Consider the following 23,433-nt stretch of genomic DNA (forward strand, 5'->3'; position numbering starts at 1 on the left):
CCATTGCTTTATTCCCTGGTAATTGAAATGACTATTAAAAAAAAAAATTCTTAAGCTATAAATGTTTGTGAAATTGCTTTGCAAAAAGTTTCACTAAGTAATATAGTCTCTGTTGAGAGATGTAATTGGAGTAAAATAATATAAAGACAATCTGATATATTAATTATGCAAGCATTAAATTAATTATTTTAATGTTTATGGAATTATGTTTAATATCTTAAACTAAAATAATTACATAATTTTGAATTGTGTTCCAAAGTGCTAATAAATTTCTATCACAGTTTATGTATATCTACAAATTTAAATATAACAAAAACAGCAAAAAACAAAATATTAAACCAGTGGAAAATGTCTGTAATAATTTATTCAATAAATCATTTAGGTTTTATTGGACAGCAGTAGCTTCTGAATTCAGTTTTTATTTGTCAGTTACAGTACCTGCTTGATCTTTTATAATTATGTGTGCACCAGTATTTTACTCAATAATTGTCATAATTGGCCAGTGTTGTGTACAGTTGAAATTATGATATTTAAAAAAACTGTAAAATTTCTCATTTGGTTTTGTAAATTATAGTCAATCTAAATTTACTGCCATTTCTCCCCTCCTGTTTAATTAGAATGGAAGGTATATGAACAGCATATGTTTACTGCCATTTAGACAAATGGATATTGCTCTGCAATACCATACTACATAGCAATTCCCACTTGTCAAAATGGAGGTATATATGAAAAAAATAAAATTGTGTATATATTTTTTAGGTACAAGATTATTCAAGTGTCATTGTAACTAAGCTCACTAATGGTGACTTCAAGAAGGAATCCCTGAATAAGATACTTTTAAGGTGTTCTGCTTTCATAATTAATTTTATATAACATTAATGAAAAATTAAAACTCTAAGGCATCAAAAACCTCTAATTGTCTTCTTTACCTTAATTCAGAACTTAAAAGAACTATATTTTAAATGTATGTGATTTCTTGGACAGATTTTGTTACTTAAACTACTTCTTTTTTATCTGTTCTGAACAAAAAGCCAGCAGCATACAGTTTTGAAAGCATAGTTATTAATTTGGAAGGAAATTTGATATGCTATGTAAGATTGATCTGAATAATGTCATTTTGAAAGTGTACCACAAGGATGGTTCATTAAAATTGAAAAAATATTATCAAATGAGATGGTGTTTAATACATTAATTCGACATCAGAGAAATAGATTTTATTTGGAATAATTCTGTTTCTCTCAAAAGACCACAGCCAAATAAGTTGAGTTAAAACAAAAATTATGAATATCAACATTCATATGATTAAGTATAGACACAGAATGCTTTCTTGCTACTTACAGATTGCGAAAATCATCAGAAGTATATAATACTGTGATTGGAAAATGAAGTCCAGACTTCAGCATTACTCTTATTTTCATAAATATTTTTGAAGGACAAATGGTAAAAGGCAATTCTGAAAGCATAATTAACCCATATCAATCATGGGGAGGAGGAGGAAGTCCTTACGAATGTTGGTGCAATGAATAGCAATCTTAATTCTCATTTTTGTAGGGTCCCCGCCCCTTTTTTTTTTTTTTTTTTGTTCAATAAAATAAATGATTACCCCTCCCCCCCATCCATTATATTTTATTAAAAAATTAATTTTATGATGTATGTTCGCAACAAAGTTTTTATGCAGATGTCAAACATTTGTATGATTATCATATAGGCGAAAGATAAAGTCTGTAATTAAATAAAAAAAACTTTCTTGAACGTATTAAAATATAGACAATTATATATAAAGTCCATACTTTAATCAAAATAATATTTTCAATCTAAAAACTGAAGCATGAACAACATTATTCATGTCTGCCCAATTGTTTTCCTTAGGTAATATGCTATCACATAAGTTTACTGTGAGTAAAACTCAAAAATTATAACATTGGTGTTGGGATTGCAAATTTGGTTTCATTTCAATTATTTCCATAATGCAGTGCTTTCTAACAGCAAGATTATATTAGAATTAATAATTTGTATTCAAGCACTTACAAATTATTATTATTCACTTGGGATCCAAAGGGAATAACAATGATGTTAAGAGGAGAAACTTATAATAGCAAATGAATAGCATCTCCCCATTCTATTTCTCACCAAAATATTTTCATTCTTTATTACGATGCTATATCAGTATTTCAGCAATACTGTTCATTTCGTGTAAAGTGCCTGGAATTAGACACACTGAATTCTGGGGCAATACTTTCTGCAACAAAAATTTAATTTTTTTTTTCCTTTCCTTATTGAACGCATCAGAAAGTAAATTATCTTTTTACTTCTCTTTATGTAAATTGGTTTCTCAAGCTGTTCTGAACCAAACATACATCTTTCTTTCTTTCAAGGAACAGCAAATTGTGATTTCAAGTAAGTATTAACTATAGTTTCATCTTCTTTCATATAAACGGGAATTTTTTCATATGGTTTAGGATCCAAGTCAATAATAGCCAAGGAATGCTTATAGGGTTGTCCAAAGCAGTCTGTTAAATAAGAGACACCTGACATATCCGAACTGAAAAATAAAATTAAAGGGAAAAAATATATTCAATTCTTAATAATGCAAAAACAATGGCTACAGCAGGTTTAAATCAGAATATTATTTAAAATAATTGGTAACAATAATCCTGTATAATATTGGAATTGGAGGACAGCACATAATTTAGTGGTTTGGGCGTTGCACTCATGATAGTGAAATTATGGGTCCAATTCCCAGACCTGTCAGTGTGTTATGTTCTTGAGCAAAACACTTTATTTTGCACTGCACTGCTCCACTGACGTGTGGCACACAGACAATGTTGATTTGATGGCGGGAGTGAGCTTATGTGCAGTATAAACATTTGATCACTATAAGCACACCATTATTGCAGAACGTTTTGCAAGAAATTGCAGAACTATCTTTCTCAAGCATGAAAAACTACAATTATATAATTGGAAGTAGAATGCTGTGGAGGAATGGCATAGTGCTAGGCTAAATGCATGAAATATTCAATTTCCTTTTTCCAGTTCACCCCAATAACTATCTATGCATTCCAGCCTTTCTATTGTCTACATTCTGGCCAGTTTTTGACACAAATTTACATTAACCTAATTTAAGGCTTGCTATCTGTTTCATTCACAAATTACACTACTATACAAACAATGTAAATAGATAACCAATCCTATAATAATATGTTGGTGCAATGTGAGAAAGAAAATCTAATATTTAGAGTAGTGACTTTCATTGATGAGAAAAACCTTGGAGATTTTAGTATCTGAAAGAGATAATAAGATGTCACTCGACTTTTAAAAAATTTTTTTATTCCTGTGCCTTTACTTGTAAATTTAAGGTGGCAAATATATTCAGTAAGAATTCAGTTCTTGGTTAGCTGAGATAGCAACCCAGATCGAATTCCTGATTGAAACCATTTCATTTCCTCTATGACTGTAAGACTCTTGAGACGATATTACAATCAAATGATTCTCTCACCTGTGTAAATTTGAGATCTTTAATGAAAGGAATTTAAATAAATTAAAAAAAAAAACTTTACCGATTATCTTGTCTCTGCATCGCAAGAATAATGGAGCAGTCTTTTACAGTTTGTGCCACAAGAAATTGTTTCACCTACAAAAAGAAAGCAAAAATATTTTTATTAATGTGATGCACTCAGTGTAAGCTATCATCACACAAGAGGTGCAGCAATATCCAAGGAAGGTTAACAGGGAAAATAGCTTTTGTGTGTGGAAGATGCACAGGTACAATAAACACCAAAAATGTACAAAAAATAGATTCCATTAACTGTCAGTGGGGTAGTAGATAACTTCTGTTATCTAGGTGACCAAGTTAGTAGTGTAGCTATGGGAATAAGATTAGGCTGGGCAAAGTTCAGAGAGCTCCTACCTTTGCTGGCAACAAAAGGCCTCTCTCTCAGAGTGAAAGGCAGATTGTATGATGCCTGTGTGCGAACAGCTATCCTTCATAGCAGTGAAACAGTGGCTCTGACAGCTTAGGACATGCGTAGGCTTGAAAGAAATGCAGCCAGTTTGTTTCACTGGATGTGCCATGTCTGTGTATGTTCACAGAGTGTAAGCATCTTGAGAAAAATGTTGAGCATAAGAGGCATCAGATGTGGTGTGCAAGAGAGACGACTACTGGTATGGCCATGTGATGCATATCAATGAGAACAGCTGTGTAAAGAAGTGCCTATCTCTAATTGGAGGGAACCTGTGGTAGAGGTAGACCTAGGAAGACATGAGGTGGTGAAGCATGATCTTTGAATTTTGGGCCTCACAGAGGTAATGACTAGTGGCTGAGTCCTTTGGCAATAAGCTTTGCTTGAGAAAATATGTCAAACCAAGTGAAATCATAGTCATAGCTGATGCTGGTGTCATGTAAAGAGCACCTTTTGAGTGTTAGGCCTCATGGAGGCAATGACTGAGACCTATGGCATTATGTTGTGCTTGAGAAGAAGACCCATGAAGCCAAGTAAAATCGCAGTCCTAGCAGATTTCGTTTCCCAACCTCAAGGCTTCAGGTTCAGTCCCACTGCATGGCAGTCACACAAATGGCACATAAAAGCACCCTCAGCTGTAGAAACCATGCCAATCAGACTGGTCTCTGGTGCAGCCTTCCAGCTTGCCAGCCTTGGTCAAACCATCCAACCCACGCCAGCATGGACAACAGACATTAAATGATGATTATGATGACATACTAACCAATAAAGGAACCTATATGCAGTCTCTTGATCTGCTAAAAATAAAATTTCTCTCTAATTACATCCTAGTCTTTAAAAGAACATATTTGACAACATAGCCACAGGAAGACAGGATAGTCAAGCAGATATGAAAAAATCTGAAGAATTGATGATTAATATTTTGTGTACATTCTGTAAGAATTTCTACATTTAATTAAACTTCATAATGGACAGATAGATCAATAACAACTAGCTCCCCAGAATTTATTACATGTTTTCTCCATTCTACTGAGATTAGTCTCAGACAATGATTAACCCCAAAAGTTCTGCTGAGAAGAAAAGTAATTTTTGGTGGAGGCTGTCTAGAGTAATAATTCAATTTGGATTACTAGGCAACTCATAATGAGTTAAATACATGAATATTTACAGTACTACATGTATGAATGAGGCATATATAAATATACATGTTAGCTGCTCACTAACAGTTGTGTCTTACTTGTAAAGACTCTAAATAATTGAAGTCTAAGAGTTTAATTAATATTTAAGTACCAGGCCTCAGAATTTTGATAACCATTCATAACAGTGTCAAACCTACACCTCAAAAACTAGGTTTCCACGAGAAAGGAAAAAAAATTCAAAACAAGTGTATTCCATTGAAAATCAGGTGTGTGCAAAACGGAGGCTGTGCTGGTATGGGTATGTGATGCATGTCGAGATGGCTGCTGCATACAAAAGTGTTGAGCACTTCAAATTAGTGGAACCTGTGGCAGAGGGAAACCAAGGAAGACCCTGGAATGAAGTGCAACTCACAGAAGAGACGATAAAGGACCATAATGATATGTGATACTACAGAAGACCTGTCTACCAATGGAAAAATATACCTTTAAGAAGCTGTTATATATATGTTCCCCACCAACCCTACCTTCTACCTATCACCTTACATCCTCTTCTCTCCATGATTCCTATCTCTTTGCTCTTCCCTGCCATCTCATTTATTATACTTGTCCTGTTGTACTACCAACCAACACACACATTTCACCACTATTAACTCTTTCCTTTTCCCTTATGTCACTACCTCCTCACCAATTAGCGATTACTATTTGGTTACTCTCTCCATCTCCACCACCCTTTCACGATTGTAAATATGTTCCATCTTTCTTTCGGTTACCCGCCTAGAATCACTGCACACTCTTATTCTCCCTCAGTTATAGGGTCCACTTTAGGCCCTTTACATTAAATTCCAATATAATCGTATTGTAAACCATCTGAAAAGTATTTGTAGAAAATTTCACGAAGAAAATAAAAATTTTAAAACCCATTTTTCTGGAAGTTATCAACGAGTTGGGGCACATTTGTGTAGGAAAAAACATTTATGAACACAGTTTGAGAGAAAAAAAAAAGAAAAAGGCTGTTCTGCTTTAGGTCCACTAAATGGGGACGAAGTCGGATAGAACACAAACGCACGTCTAGAGACACTCGTATACATAGCATTTGTCGAAAATGATAAAATTATAAATAAACCTCACCTTAATCATTGTATAAAGTATGTCTGAATTTCCTGCATCCTCGATGTTGTTGTTATTAGAAACCACATACCAGTTGTCCCCCCGGTAAGGACCGTCCAGGCAATACTTTTGTCTAAAAAAGAAATAAGATTCGTAAATAACCATGTTTTGTTCAAAGGAAAAAAGTACAACAAAAATGGTACACAAATAATATCGGAGGGGGGGGGGGACTTTTGTGTGTTTTTTGTTGTTTAATCCTCCCAAACAACCTTGATTGAACAAAGTTCTAGTCACGAAGTATCTTGTCTTTTGAAGGGCTATCTAAAGACTATATTATCAAATGTGTCCTTGCTTGTTTAAGATAGTGAAGTTTGATTGGAGAAATTTTGCTGCTATTTCTAGCAAATCAATCGACCGTGTAGGGCTCTCTCCTTGACTGGTATATTTTCTGTTAATGTGTGAAATGTGACAAATATGGTGTGAACAAAACCTCTGGAACGCTAAGAGTTTCTGGATAGCACCAGTGTACAGTACAGTCACAATTACAGGAACAATTACACCACTTAAAACTTTGCTACCATAGTTCATAGTAAATTTGATGTAATCATCATCATTTTAATGTTCACTTTTCCATGCTTGCATGGGTCGGAAGGAATTTATTGAAGTAGATTTTCTATAGCTGCATGCCATTCCTGTCACCAACCCCCACCTGTTTCCAAGCAAGGTAATAAATAACTCCTAAGTTTATCGAAAAATGAACAGCTCGGACATAGTTAAGCAGTGAACTGTAAACAAACAACATCGTTTGAATGAGCTTTTTGTTGACAAAGATCGGCAATATGTCAAGAAGCCCAGTTGACTGCAAGAAAAGAACACCTACCCACAGCTTGTGTATTGTTGTTTACGATGAGTGAACACAAGTGATGGGGAAATACGAATCCGTTCTCCCCCCCCCCTCTCTCTCATACACACGTATCAATAAGAATATTTGATAGTATACACCGCTGGGATAGTCACAATGCGCTTCCTTGTCTTCTTGTAGCTTTTAAATGAAGCCATCCCGCTGGCTAGGCAGACGGGCCAACATTACCCACTGAATAGGACGTCAGTCCATTGCAAGGGTTATCCATTTACAGCTGAGTGAACTGGAGCAACGCGAAATGAAGTGTTTTGTTCAAGAACACAGTATACTGCCTGGTTTGGGAATCGAAATCATGTTCTTATGACCACGTGTGCAACACCTTAACCACTAGATCATGTGCCTTCACACATAAATTCATTTATTTACAGGCTTCTTCAATTTCTGTCAACTAATTTCACTCACAAGGTATTGGCTGACTCCTGTACAACACCAGCTGACAATATTCATGCTGTCGTAATGGTCCTCAAGCAACATGGTTACAAAGCAAACTTTTTAACTACACAGCCATGACTAGGCACAGGCATAGCTGTGTTACATGTGGTTAAGAAGTCTTTCCTAATCATATGGTTTCAGGTTCAGTCCCACTGCTTAGCAGCTTTGGCAAATGTCTTCTACTACAGTCCAGATTGACCAAAGCCTTGTGAGTGCATTTCGTAGAGGCATATTAAAAGAAGCCTGTTGTCTATATGTGTGTATGTTTGTTTCTTCTTGCCTTGACATTACACAACACCTTTAAACGAACCTTACTGTCACACAAGTAGTGTCCATTCCCAGTCTTCTGACAAAGTGTGTGGTCATGAGGGAATATTAGCTTGCTTGGAATTGGGTGAAAGTTGACAACATGAATGGCATCTAGCTATAGATGAATTCTGACTGACCCATGTTATGCATGGAAAAATGGATGCTAAAACAATGATGACATGATATGTATATAAAAAATCCCTTTACTATATTTTTTTATATAGAACTTCTTTAACCCTTTAGCATTCAGATTATTCTGTCACATTGTTTTGAATCAATCAGGCATCATCTTGCAGCTTTGAGATTTCATAATGTGGTTGCTTATTTTTGAAGGACATTGTAGAGTAGGTATGAGAGGCTGCATCTGGCTGGTTTGAACATATCCAGGCCTAAATAATCTACCTGTTTAACAGGTAGAATATTTAAGCCTGGATATGGCCAGTTTGAATACTAAAAGGTTAATTGTTCCAGACACTGGAATGTGGCCTTGTTGGGGCACTGGTTTTGAATGTTTTAGTCAATCATATCAATGCCTCTCAAAAGGATAATTTTTCTCCTTTTTTGTGTAATGGTCTAACTTAATGCACTGATTTTACATTAGTTTACATAGTCTAGTTGCCTGTATTTAAACAGCTGGATCTGTAGTAGAATTGGAAAAGAAATTCCAAGTGTCGAAGCAAAACCTGGATTTGAAGGATCTCAAATTTAGCAAGTAAGAAAACAGAGAAAATTGTCTAGCTCAATATGCAGAAATTCTATGCAGTGTACCAAGTGCAAACTATGGACACACAAGAGGTGCAGTGGTATCATAGGCTGGTTAATGGAAAAAATAGACTTTATATGTGGCAGATGCTTATTAGCAACAAGCACTAAGCATGCATGGGAAATAGCTTTCTCAAATACTCAGGAGGGTTCCCAGAGGTAGTAAATAACTTCTGTCATATAGGTGACTCATTAGTAGTTTAGGAGGATGTTCTGAAGTAAAAAGGCTAGAATAAAAACAGGCTGGGAAAATTTCAGAGAGCTTTTATCTCTGTTGGTAACAAAAGGTTTCTCTCTCAAAGTGAAAAGCAGATTGTATGATGCATTCAACCATAGAAATCATACCAAAGTATACATTGGAACATAATACAGTCCTTTGACTTGTCTGATCCTGTCAAACTGGCCAACCCATCAATCTATGCCAGCATGGAAAATGGATGTTAAAAGATGATGATGATATATATTGGGCATCTGTCAACCAAATTTCACTCAGATGGTATTGGCCAACTCAAAGTGTAGAGATGATGCCCTAAAGTGCCATACAATGGGATTCAACACCAAATCACATCATTTTGAAGTAAACCACATAGCCACTCATTCAAACCTGTGCCCATATAAATATACTCTTTTTGCTTTTATTAAAAATTTAGTGTATCTAGAAAACAGGATAGAACAGCCAAAAATGTAGTATTTTTTTTTTCCTCACCTATCTTCAGGATGCTTTTGAAAATGCTTTTGCAATTGTTGATAAAGAGGGTAAATTCCTTCTATATCCAAATCATCCAAATACTGAACTGAAAGTATTTTCTCGAGAATGCAACCAGGTGGAAAGTAGTAATCCGTGTCTGTAAATATTCAATGTAAGACACAAGGTCATAGAGTGCAAAATATCAAGCAACAAAAAGTAATTAGGATCAAATATCAAAGACAAATGTTAATAGGCTCAAAGGAAAAGTAGTTAATAAAATTCAAAATCAAAAGTGATGGTTAGGTTCAGAAAACAAACTCAAGTGTTTTATACTTGAACAAACTTAAAAAATAAATTCAGGGTAAATATTTAAACCCTAATTTAAATATGTACATCAACATAATATATGTGAGAAAAACTGTTGTATCCTTTGTGGGTTATCATAAAGGAAGAATGACATATACACAACAAAGTAAGAACAATATACCCATTGTCAGCTCATCACAGTAAGAGTAGTGTATCTTTAGTTAACATGCCACAGCAAGCATAGGGTATTGTTCTTTTCACATGTCACAGAAAATGTAGCATATCCTTCACATTTCACAGCAAGTGTAGTGTGATCTTAAAATGTCAAAACAAATGCAAAGCATTTACAGTTGACACATCACAGCAAATAAGATGATTGTCTCTCATAGTCCAAGATGGTTCTGCAATTTCTTGCTGAGTAGCCTGCACAAATGATTTGTTTATAGTGATCAAATGTATGTGTTGTACATTAGCTCTCTCTTCTTCCGTCAAATTGATATTAATTGAAGAGGTGCATGGTGTATCACATGTCAGGTGTTGAAATAATTGCAGAGCAATGTGAGATAACGTTTTTGCTCAATGTACCACCTGTCCAAGAACTGAAACCACGATCTCACAATCATGAGTGCAACACCCTAACCACTAAGCCATCAGCCCTTGACAAAGCAAGTATAGCTTGTTCTTAATGTCTCAGCATGTGTAGCTTGCCAACAGCAAGCATAGTGTGTCCTTAGCATGTCACAGTGTACCTATAGTCAACATGATACAAAAGGTGTAGTGTATCTGCAGTCAGAACGTCACAGTATATGTATGTAGTGTGTATTTATTCAACTCATTACAACATGCCTATACTTAACAGTATTTAGAAGAACAGAAACTGCTTAACTAAGAAACAAGAGGACATGATCAAGTTCAAGATTTAACCTTTAATACACTGCATTTTCTCTGTCCTGTTATCACAGGGGAGAAAACTCATACAGTGACATGATGCACTTACAGTGAGCTAAAGATTAATCATTGTTCACGTTTTGTTATGGCTTTGTCAGAGATGGTAAGGTTGTGCTCATGAAATTTTTTCAAAGCCCGCTGAGAGCAGTGACAGTGGTGATGGGGAACTAAAAAAAGGTAGCCATGGAATGCCTTTTACCAGCTCAGGAAAATAAAATATTTACCATACCCCCAAGTTTCTTTGGTCTAATATTCATGTTTTTAAGTTTCTACTAAACATGGTCATGTTGCTGGTATTGTAAGGAGATTATGCTTTATCTGTTTGCTGTTTTGAATTCTCCCTCCTGCTTCTCCCATTGGTAAATCACATCAGTAGTGTGGTAGCCAATTTGGTTTATGTTTCCTTTATACATTCGTCTTACAGGACTGAAAATGTTTTATGATACCAGTGAAGGCCTGGTAGTTCTTGAAACTTAAAGTGTGAAAAAGCAACAAATTCCACTTCATTGAGACGAGAAGTCAACATTTCAGTTTCACAGTACATGGTCTTGCCACACCACTGCCATTGGTAAACAAACAAACACAGCAGCAAGGATAGTGTAGCTGCAGCAGAGTTCAACTTCTCAACTAGCATCATGGAAGATGCATGGTAATTTTGAAGTTTGTTTTTTAATAAAATGAACCAAGTCTTCTATGCCACAAAATACAGTAATTAACTGACAGTTTACCAAAAATTAGTGATTACTTGTCAGTGAAAAACATTGGTTACTTACCTTCGTCTGGTGTACTTCTGTAACTGCTATTAAGACACCGCTGAGATTGGTTTTGGCTTTTCTGTGAGATATAGTGTACTGGAGTACATGTATCCATTGGGTAGTGCAAGGCATCAACAACAAGGTTAATAAAGACATCTAAACAACTGAAAGAAGAATAAAGCACTCATTAGTAATTGAATTAACCCTTTAGCATTCAGATTTCTCTATCAAATGTAATATTTATTTATTCCCATTGTTTTGAATTAATCATGCATTACCTTGTTGCTCTGAGATTTTAATGATATGATTGCTTATTTTTAGAATAACATTAATGCATAGGTATGAGAGGCGAAGATCTAGTTGATTTGAACATAAAACAGGTAGAATATTTTGGCCAGATATGGTTTTAAATGCTAAAGGATTAAAATAGCTATATAGTCATATCTATCATTGCTAACATAGATCTATGTCAAAGCCACCTTATAACTGTTGTAGATTAGTTTCCATTAACATTTTATAGTGGTCATATTTTACACTGTTTTGCTCACAGGAGTTCAAACCAACATAGAGGTAGAGATATGAGTCCAGTTGTAAAAATCTTTTAAAAATAAAATAAATTAAAGCAGCTAAAACCTCATGCTAGAAACTTCAGTAAGTTCCCAAATGTGAGAGTAATACGTTGATGCGAGTCTTACTTGACCTTTAGTTCTGTACAGGAATGCTAGTCTTTGGGGTGTAACTTTTGCACCATTATGTATGTGATGTGGTTAAGAAAAGTCAGATTATAACAAACACAGCATCAAGGATAGTGTACCAGCAACTCTAATTATATTTTAATTGTTGTTTGTCCAACACTAGAGAGGATGAAGTACAACATTATTTTCATAATATGAACAGAGTTGTTTCATTGTGCTAGACTGTCATGTCTCCACTGGAGGTATTTTCAAGGTCTCTGTTTATGGAAGCAGCACAGGTCTGAATGTGAGGTGTCACGGTTATCTATGAATAATTGCCTATGTATACATGTTAATGACAAGTGAAGAATACCATCATCTACATGGAATAGACTGTGAAGAGATGATGGTAAACAGGTTGTTAATGTAACAAAAGAAAAAACAAAGTGTTGGGACATAATCTTGTAGTGCTTATAAATATTTTACAAAGCTCATCTAAAATCTTGATTATTCTGAAAATAAAATTAGTCCTGTTTCATAAACAGTTAATGTTATGTTGTTCTGGTATTTATTCCTTTCAAATACTGCACAATGTTAACAAGTTTATAAAATAATTCATAGAAAAACAAATATAAATATTCACCTCATATTAGCATTTTCAGCATTTTGAACTGGTTCACCTAAAAAATCTCCTAAAATTTCTGGAAGATCTTCTTTTACATATTCACTATAAACTTCTACTCCATTCTGAAATATAAAATGAGTTTCACAAGTTGTTTTAAGTAACTAATTTTACCTGTGTTTTACATTGATACAGCATAGGAAATCAATTTGATTAAATTGACCCAGTGCTTGAATGGTATTTTATTTTATTGATTCAGGAAAGACGAAAAACTAAAGTCAACTTCAGTGGGATTTGAACTCATGACTATAAAGGCACATAACTGCAATCACCATAACAAAATATCTTTGTTGCTACGGAGGCAGCAAAAAAATGGCAATTTTTCATAATTGTTATCTAACTTTGGAAATAGCAGATGCTAAATGTTTAAGATCATTTCACTCAATTGTTTATAGCATCAAGACAAACATTTTTGATAGCTATTTTAACAAAATCTCTCCATATGTTAGACATACAACTGACATATAATATTATGATCTGCTAAATTAACACACACCTTTGAATGGTACCCACTCACTAGATCATTGCAAGCCCACTGAGAAAGAGAGAGAGTTTTTACTTCACTATTTTTGCACCTTTCCTTGCCATCCATGCTTGCATGGATTGGAAGGAACCTGTTGATGCAGATTTTCTATGGCTGGGTGCCCTTCCTGTTGCTACCTACAAGTAAGGTAATATTTTTCCACAGCTTGACATGTTTTGCATAATATATATATAGGTGCAGGAGTGGCTGTGTGGTAAGTAGCTTGCTTACCAACCACATGGTTTCTGGTTCAGTCCCACTTCGTGGCACCTTGGGCAAGTGTCTTCTACTATAGCCTCGGGTTGACCAAAGCCTTGTGAGTGGATTTGGTAGACGGAAACTAAAAGAAGTCCGCTGTATATGTGTATGTGTGTCTGCCCCCCCCGCCCAAACATCGTTTGACAACCGATGGTGTGTTGTCGGCTTAATGAAAGGTAAAGCTGACCTTGGTGGGTTTAGAGCTCAGAACATAATGACGGGCGAAATATTACTAACCATTTTGTCTAGCATGCTAACAATTCTGCCAGCTTGCTGCATCATCATCATCATCACCATGATGATGATGATGATGATGATGATAATACCCTTTTCTGAGAAGTAGTGCAACTGAGTGCTGTATACAATAAGCTTATATATATATATATATATATATATATATATATATATATATATATATATATATATATATATATATATATATGTATATATATATGTGTGTGTGTGTGTGTGTGTGTGTGTGTGTGTGTGTGTATGTATGTGTGTGTGTGTGCATGGAAAGACAGAGGAAAGGAAGATTGATAGAGAGAAATAGATACAGAGATGCAACTAAAGATAATATCTGAGAAGCATTATAAAATCAACAAAGCATTGAAGATCAAGTATTTGGAAAATAATTATCAAAAAAAATGAACTCACCTTACATATTTTTAAGTTATTCTGTGGTGTATTTAGTAATTCATGGATTGCATGACGGACTCGTGATGGGTTTCTGTAAGTAATTATCATAAGGAGTTAATAATGAAAACATAAGTATTATTTACATATACATAGCCATGCATAGTTTGTAGACAAATACACATACATATATTCAAATACAAATTAACAGGATTACATTTTCAAATTATGATTTCATTCATTCAGTTTCTTGATTAACCAGACAGGCTACTCTGACTGAACAAAACTGAAGGTGGAAAATTTAATACTGTAATACTGTTGAGCTTGCTATTCAGCATTTACACATGTTTCACAGAATAAATGAAGGAAATCTTTATATATATATATATATATATATATATATATATATATATATATATATATATATACATGCACACAAACAGTATTGATAAAATGCAGAAATTTGATGCTAAGCATTGAAGAGATATATCAAGATTATATATGTTTCATCAAGCAATTATGTAAACTTGGCAGTTAGTTTAAAGAAACATGTGTTTGTGTTATAAGGCATAAAATACCATATATGCTTTCTGTATTTTATTATTATACTATTACATGGCTTGTTTCTTTTGATCCCCACATTGTATTACATTGGGTTAAGGAGTGGAGTGCAGGATGTACTATTGAACCTGAATTTTGGTTACATGTGCTTCATAGCGCATATAACATTATATAACATTATTCATTCAAAGCTGAGCCTGCACAATTCATACCAGTGTGAAGCCATAATAATACACACTCAAATATAATTTTGTATAGACAAATGACAAGAACTTGATGAATTTAGTAGTGTTATTCAGTTATTAAAGTTCTATTCCACTGCAATACACATGCCTCTCCCTTACACGTACTCACGTACTCCACATACATACACATCGTTATTCATTCAAAGCTAATAATTTACTATTATAATCTATACTTGAAGCTTGTTACCTTCATGATTTATTCAAGGAACAAACACATAAATGAATGAATGCATAAAGGCAAGAAATTCAGAGAATTCAATGCACTGACAGTAAATAATCAGCTTTGATTGCATAAACTCAGCCACACATATCGAGACCGAAATGAGTGTGCTTGTGTATGCCAGTGCGGTTAAATAGTGGATGCTCGTGAGGTCTAGATTTAATCCCACTTCATGACCTCAGGTCAACTTGAGCCATGTGAGTGCAACTGTGTAGAGGGAAACTGTGAAAGCCTGTCAGTAATAATTCAAATGGCCAGCTTTATTATGTATTCTGTCATTATGTTGCTGGCATGGTAATGTGGTTAAAAAATTTCAGCCTCACTGTGTGGCATTTTCAGCAAGTGTCTTTTGTTATAATAATGTTAATAATAATAATGATCTTTTCTACTATTGGCACAAGGCCTGAAATTTGGGGAGAGGGGACTAGTTGATTTCATCGCCCCCAGTGTTTCACTGGTACTTAATTGATCAATCCCGAAAGAATGAAAGGCAAAGTTGACCTCTGCGGAATTTGAACTCAGAATGTAGTGACAGGCAAAATATTGCCTAGTATTTCAACCAGCATGCTAACGATTCTGTCGGCTTAATGAAAGGTAAAGCTGACCTTGGTGGGTTTAGAGCTTAGAACATAATGACGGGCGAAATATTACTAACCATTTTGTCTAGCATGCTAACAATTCTGCCAGCTTGCTGCATCATCATCATCATCATCATCATCATCACCATGATGATGATGATGATGAAGACGACGACGACGACGACGACGAGGATGATGATGATGATAATAACAGCAACAACAACAATAATAATCGAGCCATTATGTCTGTTTGATTCCAAGATTGTAAAGAAAGAAGATGGAAAACAAAAGAAAATGCAATCCCCCAAAATTTGAAATTGCAAGAATTTGGAGTATGAAAAATGTAAAAGATGTGCCTGTAATAATTGGTGTGATGGGAACTGTAAGTATAGATACAGAGAAATGGTTGAAGGAGGTTGGAATAGAATGTCCTACAGAGCTTCTATAGAAAGTTTGCCTCTTAGGGACATGAAAGATTACCAGGAGGGTCAGTCTTAAGCACTTGAAAGAGTAGTGAAAGCTTGTGGATACCTAAGGTTACAGGACTGGTTCTTGTGCGGGTGGCACATGAGATGCACCATTTTGAGCGTGGCCGTTGCCAGTACCGCCTGACTGGCTCCTGTAGGATTTTCGAGCGAGATCGTTGCCAGTGCCCCTGGACTGGCTTGTGCGGGTGGCACATAAAAGACACCATTTCGAGCGTGGCCGTTTTCGTGCGGGTGACACGTAAAAGCACCCACTACACTCTCTGAGTGGTTGGCGTTAGGAAGGGCATCCAGCTGTAGAAACTCTGCCAAATCAGACTGGAGCCTGGTGTTGCCATCCGGTTTCACCAGTCCTCAGTCAAATCGTCCAACCCATGCTAGCATGGAAAGCGGACGTTAAACGATGATGATGATGATGATGACAGGTAGTAACCTGCTACCCATATAAATTCTACCAGGAATAAGTAATGAACCAAGGTCAAATCCTCAATAATAATGATAATAATAATAATAATAATAATAATAATAATACAAAGACCTGGAAATAGAGATAACTCGAATGTGGAATCTAAAAACAGAAACAATTCCTATCATAGTAGGTGCCTTAGGTATAATAAAAAAATATTCAGACAAATACATAACAAAAACACCAGGACTTACAAATATATATAACATACAGAAAATTGCACTACTGGGTACTGCACACATTCTACGCAAAACACTTTCAATACAGTAAACATAAGAGCACCACAGCAAACCACAGCACATACCCAAGGCGCACAGAGCTGCGCTCGGTAGTGAAGTGAAAGCACGTTATAAAAATAAAACTACTGAATAATAATAATAATAATAATAATAATCCTTTCTACCATTGGCACAAGGCTTGGATTTTTGTGGGGAGGGGAGCAATTGATCACATCGAATCCAGTACTTGACTGGATGGTACTTAATTCATCAACCCTGAAAGGATGAAAGGCAAAATCGACCTTGATGAAATTTGAACTCAGAACGTAACGACAGATAAAATACTGCTAAGCATTTCATCCAGCATGCTAATGATTCAGCCAGCTCATAGCCTTAATCTTATAATTCTGCTTGTCATTGTGTTCCTCTTAGCCTGTCGGTAATGCTTTCACGTGATTAGAAAAGAAGAAGGAGAGAGAGAAGCACTCATTATGTGAGGTAGAGGGAATGCAATTGTAACACTTTTGCATGATTAGTTGAAAGGAAAGAGAGGAGAAAGAAAAAAAGAGGATAAGGTGAAGAGTGAAACAGAAAGAAGGAGAAAGAAGCATCCATGATGTGAGGTGGGGGAACATAATATATATTACGTGATTGTAAAAGTTAGTTGAAGGCAGAGAAAGAGAGTTAAAAATATAATTTTAACATAGGCGTAGGAGTGGCTGTGTGGTAAGTAGCTTGCTTACCAACCACATGGTTCTGGGTTCAGTCCCACTGTGTGGCACATTGGGCAATTGTCTTCTACTATAGCCTTGTGAGTGAATTTGGTAGACGGAAACTGAAAGAAGCCTATCGTATATATGTATATATATGTATGTGTGTATATGTTTGTGTGTCTGTGTTTGTCCCTCCAACATCGCTTGACAACCAATACTGGTGTGTTTACGTCGCAGTAACTTAGCAGTTCGGTAAAAGAGATCAATAGAATAAGTACTAGGCTTCCAAAGAATAAGTCCTGGGGTCGATTTGCTCGACTAAAGGCGGTGCTCCAGCATGGCCACAGTCAAATGACTGAAACAAGTAAAAGAGTAAAAGAGAGTGGTAACGTTCTGTTAGAGAGAGGGAGAGTGAGATGATGATGGTGGTGGTGGAAGTAGTGGTGATTGGATAGTGAAAAGTGTAGTTTTTTAAAAATTGAACCAAGTTTTTTATATCGCCTATCACTTAATTCATGCGCATAAATGCAATTCCGTAAAATATTGAAGCTTATTTAACGTGGCAGATATATGCAATTTAACTAAAGGTTGTATCATATGTATGGGATTTTTTGTGTGTTTATGGGAAAACTGGAAAAATAAGGGTGAATATTTATTTTATGAGTACTGTGTATTAAGTCTATAAAATTGTGCATAAAGTATATAAAGTGCATTAAGTAATCATCATATTCCAATTTCTTGCACTTTTCAATGAGTAGCAGAAGAGTGACTATCTTTTCATACAGATAAAACACATGCTATGCTTTCAGATTTTTTGGGTGAAGTTTTCAAAAATAACCACGAGAGAAAAGTTGGACTTAAGAAGCATCAAGTGTGGTGTGCAAGAGAGACGACTGCACTGGTATGGTCATGTACTGTGAATAGATGAGGACAGCTGTGTGAAAAAGTGTCACACCCTAGCAGTTGAGGGAACCTGTGGAAGAGGCAGACCCAGGAAGACCTGGGATGAAGTGGTGAAGCATGACCTTCGAATATTAGGCCTCACCGAGGCAATGACAAGTAACCGAGACCTTTGGAGATATGTTGTGCTTGAGAAGACCCGACAAGCCAAGTGAGACTGTAACCGTGGCCTATGCCAGTGCAGCATAACCAGCCCATTTAAGAGTATTCTTCAATCATTGGGCAATAAACTGCGCTTGCAAAGACCTGTTGAAGCAATTAAAATTGTTGTTGTGGCCGATGACAGTACTGCCTGATTGGCACCTGTGCCAGTGGTATGTTAAAAGCACCATTCAAGTGTGGTTGATGCCAGCACCGCCTCACTGGCCCTCATGCCGGTGGCATGTAAAAATCATTCACTACACTCTCAGAGTGGTTGGCATTAGGAAGGGTATCCAGCTGTAGAAACTTTGGCAGATTGGATTGGAGCCTGGTACAGCCTTCTAGCTTGCCAGACCTCAAGTCAAACCGTCCAACCCATGCCAGCATGGAAAGCGGATATTAAATGACAATGATGATAATGATGATGTAGATAGGAAGCAAACTTCTTAGCCACACAAATATGCCTGCACCTAGTATGGAAAGTCGGGAAAAAAAGACGTGGGATTGATATTGAACACATCAGGAGAGCAGCATCAACTGTAGAAGTATTTGCAAATGAAGATGTACAGATTGTGCAGTAATTAATATTACACTAGGTCATTGATCTCTATATCAGAGAACAAATATTTATCATAGCTATATAAAAAATCCAAATATGTCCTAATGTCTACTTTCTTCAACTAGTAATTGTGGTATTGTCATATCCATAATTAACTTTAAGTTTTGTTATACAAGTTTTAACATATCATAAATAAATGCAAGCTAAGTTTGTGTGTATAGCTTTAAACACATCGGTTATTGTCTCTCTCTTTATATATATATATATATATATATATATATATATATACATACTTGGAAGTGGATGAGTCATGTTCAATTAAACAATATATAATATATATATATGTACTTGCACATATGGGGACAGGACATCACCAATGCTGCAAACAACATGAAATGCCTAAACAAATGAGTTAAATACGTAAACAGGACAAGTATACACAGAGAAAAGACTCTTTATCAGTTGTTGGCTGTCTATCTACTCCTCATTTCGAGTATTCAACAACAATATGAGTCTTCCATAAATTCTAAAAAGAATTTAGGATTTATGGAGGGTCCTCCCCCTCCCTCCTTCACCGTTTTCTATCTGTCTGTCTCTCCCCCCTTTCTCTTTCCTCTCTCTCTCTCTCTCTCTCTCTCATTACTTACACATGACCATCGTCCATGTTTTTTTCTCTCTTTTATTTTAGAATTTATGGGAGCAACTGTCTTTGAAGACTCATATTGTCACTGAATGCTCAAAATGAAGAGTAGATAGACAACTGACAACTGATGAAGGGTCCTTTCTCTGTATTTACTTGTCCTGTTTTTCATTTTTTCTTGTTGTTTACGTATTTAACTCATTTGTTTCCATATTTCATGTTGTTTGAACTGTTAGTGACGTCCATATATGCATGTATATATATATACATAAGAGCCAGTCAGTAAAAGTACCAAGCTTTACATTTGACTGAGTTCTTCAAGGCATCCCCCAGCATGGCCACAGGGAAATGACTGAAACAAGTAAAAGATAAAAAAAAAAGATAGAAACTCTCATCAATTATTACTGTTCTTTCCATCCATGTTACATTGATTCACTCCACACCCTGAACCAAATTCTCATCAACTACTATGCCTGCCTCCCTACCCAACTATACCATCCCTCTCTCATGTCCTCCTCCAGTCAACTGTGTCATCATTACTATTCTGCTCCCTGCCTGCTCTCTTCTGCATTTCTTTATCTTCCCCAGCTGGTCAACCATCACTTCCTACCTCCACCATTCAGCCACATCCAATCTTTACTGCTAGCTGCTTGACTCATTGACCTTCTCTCATTCCTCTATCCCCTGCTCCCCATACAATTTTGTGAACTCTCCCCTTCTACTCAAGCCATCAGGACACCCCAGCTCCAATATTTATTGCTTTCTACTTTCACTACAGGAACCAGTTCTGTCACACCACACTTTCCACTCCTCCCATACACTCATCCCTTATCTCCTAGCTTAAAGCTGACTCCCTTTCTCCCTTTGGATTTGGAGTCTTGCAAACTGCATGGTAACCTCAATAATGTTGGTGGTATGAAAAGAGCACCCACTAAACACTGTAAATTGGTTGGCATCAGGAAGGTCATCCAGCTGTAGAAACTATACCTAAATGGACACTGGAGGATGATGCAGCCCTTCGATCCATTGGATCCTGTCAAACCATCCAACCCATGCCAACATGGAATATGGACACTAAATGATGATGATGGTGATGATAATATATGTTATACCTCTAACTTCCCAAGTCATGGCTTTCTTCTTCATTGAAGTAGGACATTTGCATATAAGCAGTTGAATTAATCATTAATAACAATTTAATGCCTTTTTAAACTTTTTAGCACTAAATTCAATCTCTTATCCCTACTGTACAATGTCATTCTAAAATAAAGTCATATCATCAAAATCTCAAAGCTATGTGGCAAAGCATGATTAATTCAAAACAATAACAATGAATAAGTATTACATTTGAGAGAGTATTCAAAATGCTAAAAAAATTAGTCATAATCACTCAAAATAGCTGAAAGTATTTATTAGTTCTGACAAAATAGTGTAATGTGACTTGTGTAGCATTACACTAAAGCAACTATATTTAAGTATAAACTTCTGACAATATTGCCAATAGTCAGGCATTGTAATTTCATATTCATTATATAGAATAACATGCTAAATTTATCAGCATGTGTGTATGTACACACATGTTTGTTTGTGTATTTTATAACTCTCAAATAACTTTTTATAAGAATTCTGTTATAATATATCTATATATCTATATATATATATATCTATATATATATATATATATATATATATATATATATATATATATATATATATATTATTACAAAAGGCTATTTCAGAAGTAACAGGGGGAAAGTCAAGGATGTGTTGACTCATTTTAGGAAAAAGTATAAGGAAATGTTCAACAAGTGAGATTAGTCAGATCCGGATTTAAGAAGACTTCCAGGGGGATATAATTCAACAACAATCCTATGATGAGAGGTCTATCCTGAAAGGAAATGAATGAAGTATTCTCTAAAGAGAATAGTGGTTGATAATTGTAATGGTCGATAACAAATGGGAATGGTAGATTGTTAAGTATAACATATACTTCATTTTCCAACACCGAGTCAAATATTTCGTTTTTTTTTCTTTAGTCAGTTTTGACTGTCATCCATCATGTTTCTAATACAGAAATATGCTTGGCTGAAATCTGAGCTAATTGCCTTCTAAGAATTAATAGATTGTATATAAAACAAAATATAATGGAACACTAACTACATGGGTTGGTTAAAATATATGTGAACTCAAATCATTAATGTCTCTTCTACAAGATAATGGTTTATTGAGCATTTTAATTAAAATACCAATAAATCTAAGCAGAAAACTGCAAAAAAGTTTATATATAAACTATATATATATATATAAACTTCATATATATATATATATATATATATAAACTTCATATATATATATATATATATATATAAACTTCATATATATATATATATATATATATATATAAAAACTTTATATATATATATATATATATATATATATATATAAACTTCACATATATATATATATATATATATATATAAAAACTTTATATATATATATATATATATATATATATATATATAAACTTCACATATATATATATATATATATATATATAAACTTCACATATATATATATATATATATATATATATATAAACTTCACATATATATATATATATATATATATATATATATAAACTTCACATATATATATATATATATATATATATAAAAACTTTATATATATATATATATATATATATATAAACTTCACATATATATATATATATATATATATAAAAACTTTATATATATATATATATATATATATATATAAACTTCACATATATATATATATATATATATATATATATAACTTTATATATATATATAATATATATATATATATATATATATATATATATATAAACTTCACATATATATATATATATATATATATATAAACTTCACATATATATATATATATATATATATATAAACTTTATATATATATATATATATATATATATATATATATATATATATAAACTTCACATATATATATATATATATATATATATATAAACTTTATATATATATATATATATATATATATATATATATATATAAACTTCACATATATATATATATATATATATATATAAACTTTATATATATATATATATATATATATATATATAAACTTTATATATATATATATATATATATATATATATATATATAACTTTATATATATATATATATATATATAAACTTTATATATATATATATATATATATATATATATATATATATATATAAACTTTATATATATATATATATATATATATATATATATAAACTTTATATATATATATATATATATATATTAACTTTATTATATATATATATATATATATATAAACTTTATATATATATATATATATATATATATATAAACTTTATATATATATATATATATATATATATAAACTTTATATATATATATATATATATATATATATATAAACTTTATATATATATATATATATATATATATATATATACTTTATATATATATATATATATATATATATATATATATA

The 23,433-nt window shown here is 33.7% G+C and overlaps 1 protein-coding gene across 2 annotated transcripts in view; it reads right to left on the reverse strand.

Moving 5' to 3' along the window:
- Positions 1-346: 346 nt before the first annotated feature.
- The window catches only part of LOC106881623 (inositol-pentakisphosphate 2-kinase), a 66,608-nt gene continuing 43,521 nt past the window's right edge, over positions 347-23,433 (reverse strand). For both annotated transcript variants that reach the window (XM_089354148.1, XM_089354147.1), the window contains exons 8-14: positions 14,122-14,194; positions 12,645-12,748; positions 11,346-11,491; positions 9,337-9,475; positions 6,227-6,338; positions 3,558-3,631; positions 347-2,542 (exon numbers count right to left, since the gene is read on the reverse strand). In XM_089354148.1, coding sequence (XP_089210274.1) covers positions 2,371-2,542; positions 3,558-3,631; positions 6,227-6,338; positions 9,337-9,475; positions 11,346-11,491; positions 12,645-12,748; positions 14,122-14,194 — 820 coding nt within the window. In that variant the 3' untranslated portion in view covers positions 347-2,370. The remainder of the gene's footprint in view (positions 2,543-3,557; positions 3,632-6,226; positions 6,339-9,336; positions 9,476-11,345; positions 11,492-12,644; positions 12,749-14,121; positions 14,195-23,433) is intronic.

The sequence above is a fragment of the Octopus bimaculoides genome, chromosome 6 (genome assembly GCF_046866305.1).
Source record: "Octopus bimaculoides isolate indiv1 chromosome 6, ASM4686630v1, whole genome shotgun sequence".
In the NCBI taxonomy this organism is placed as follows: domain Eukaryota; kingdom Metazoa; phylum Mollusca; class Cephalopoda; order Octopoda; family Octopodidae; genus Octopus; species Octopus bimaculoides.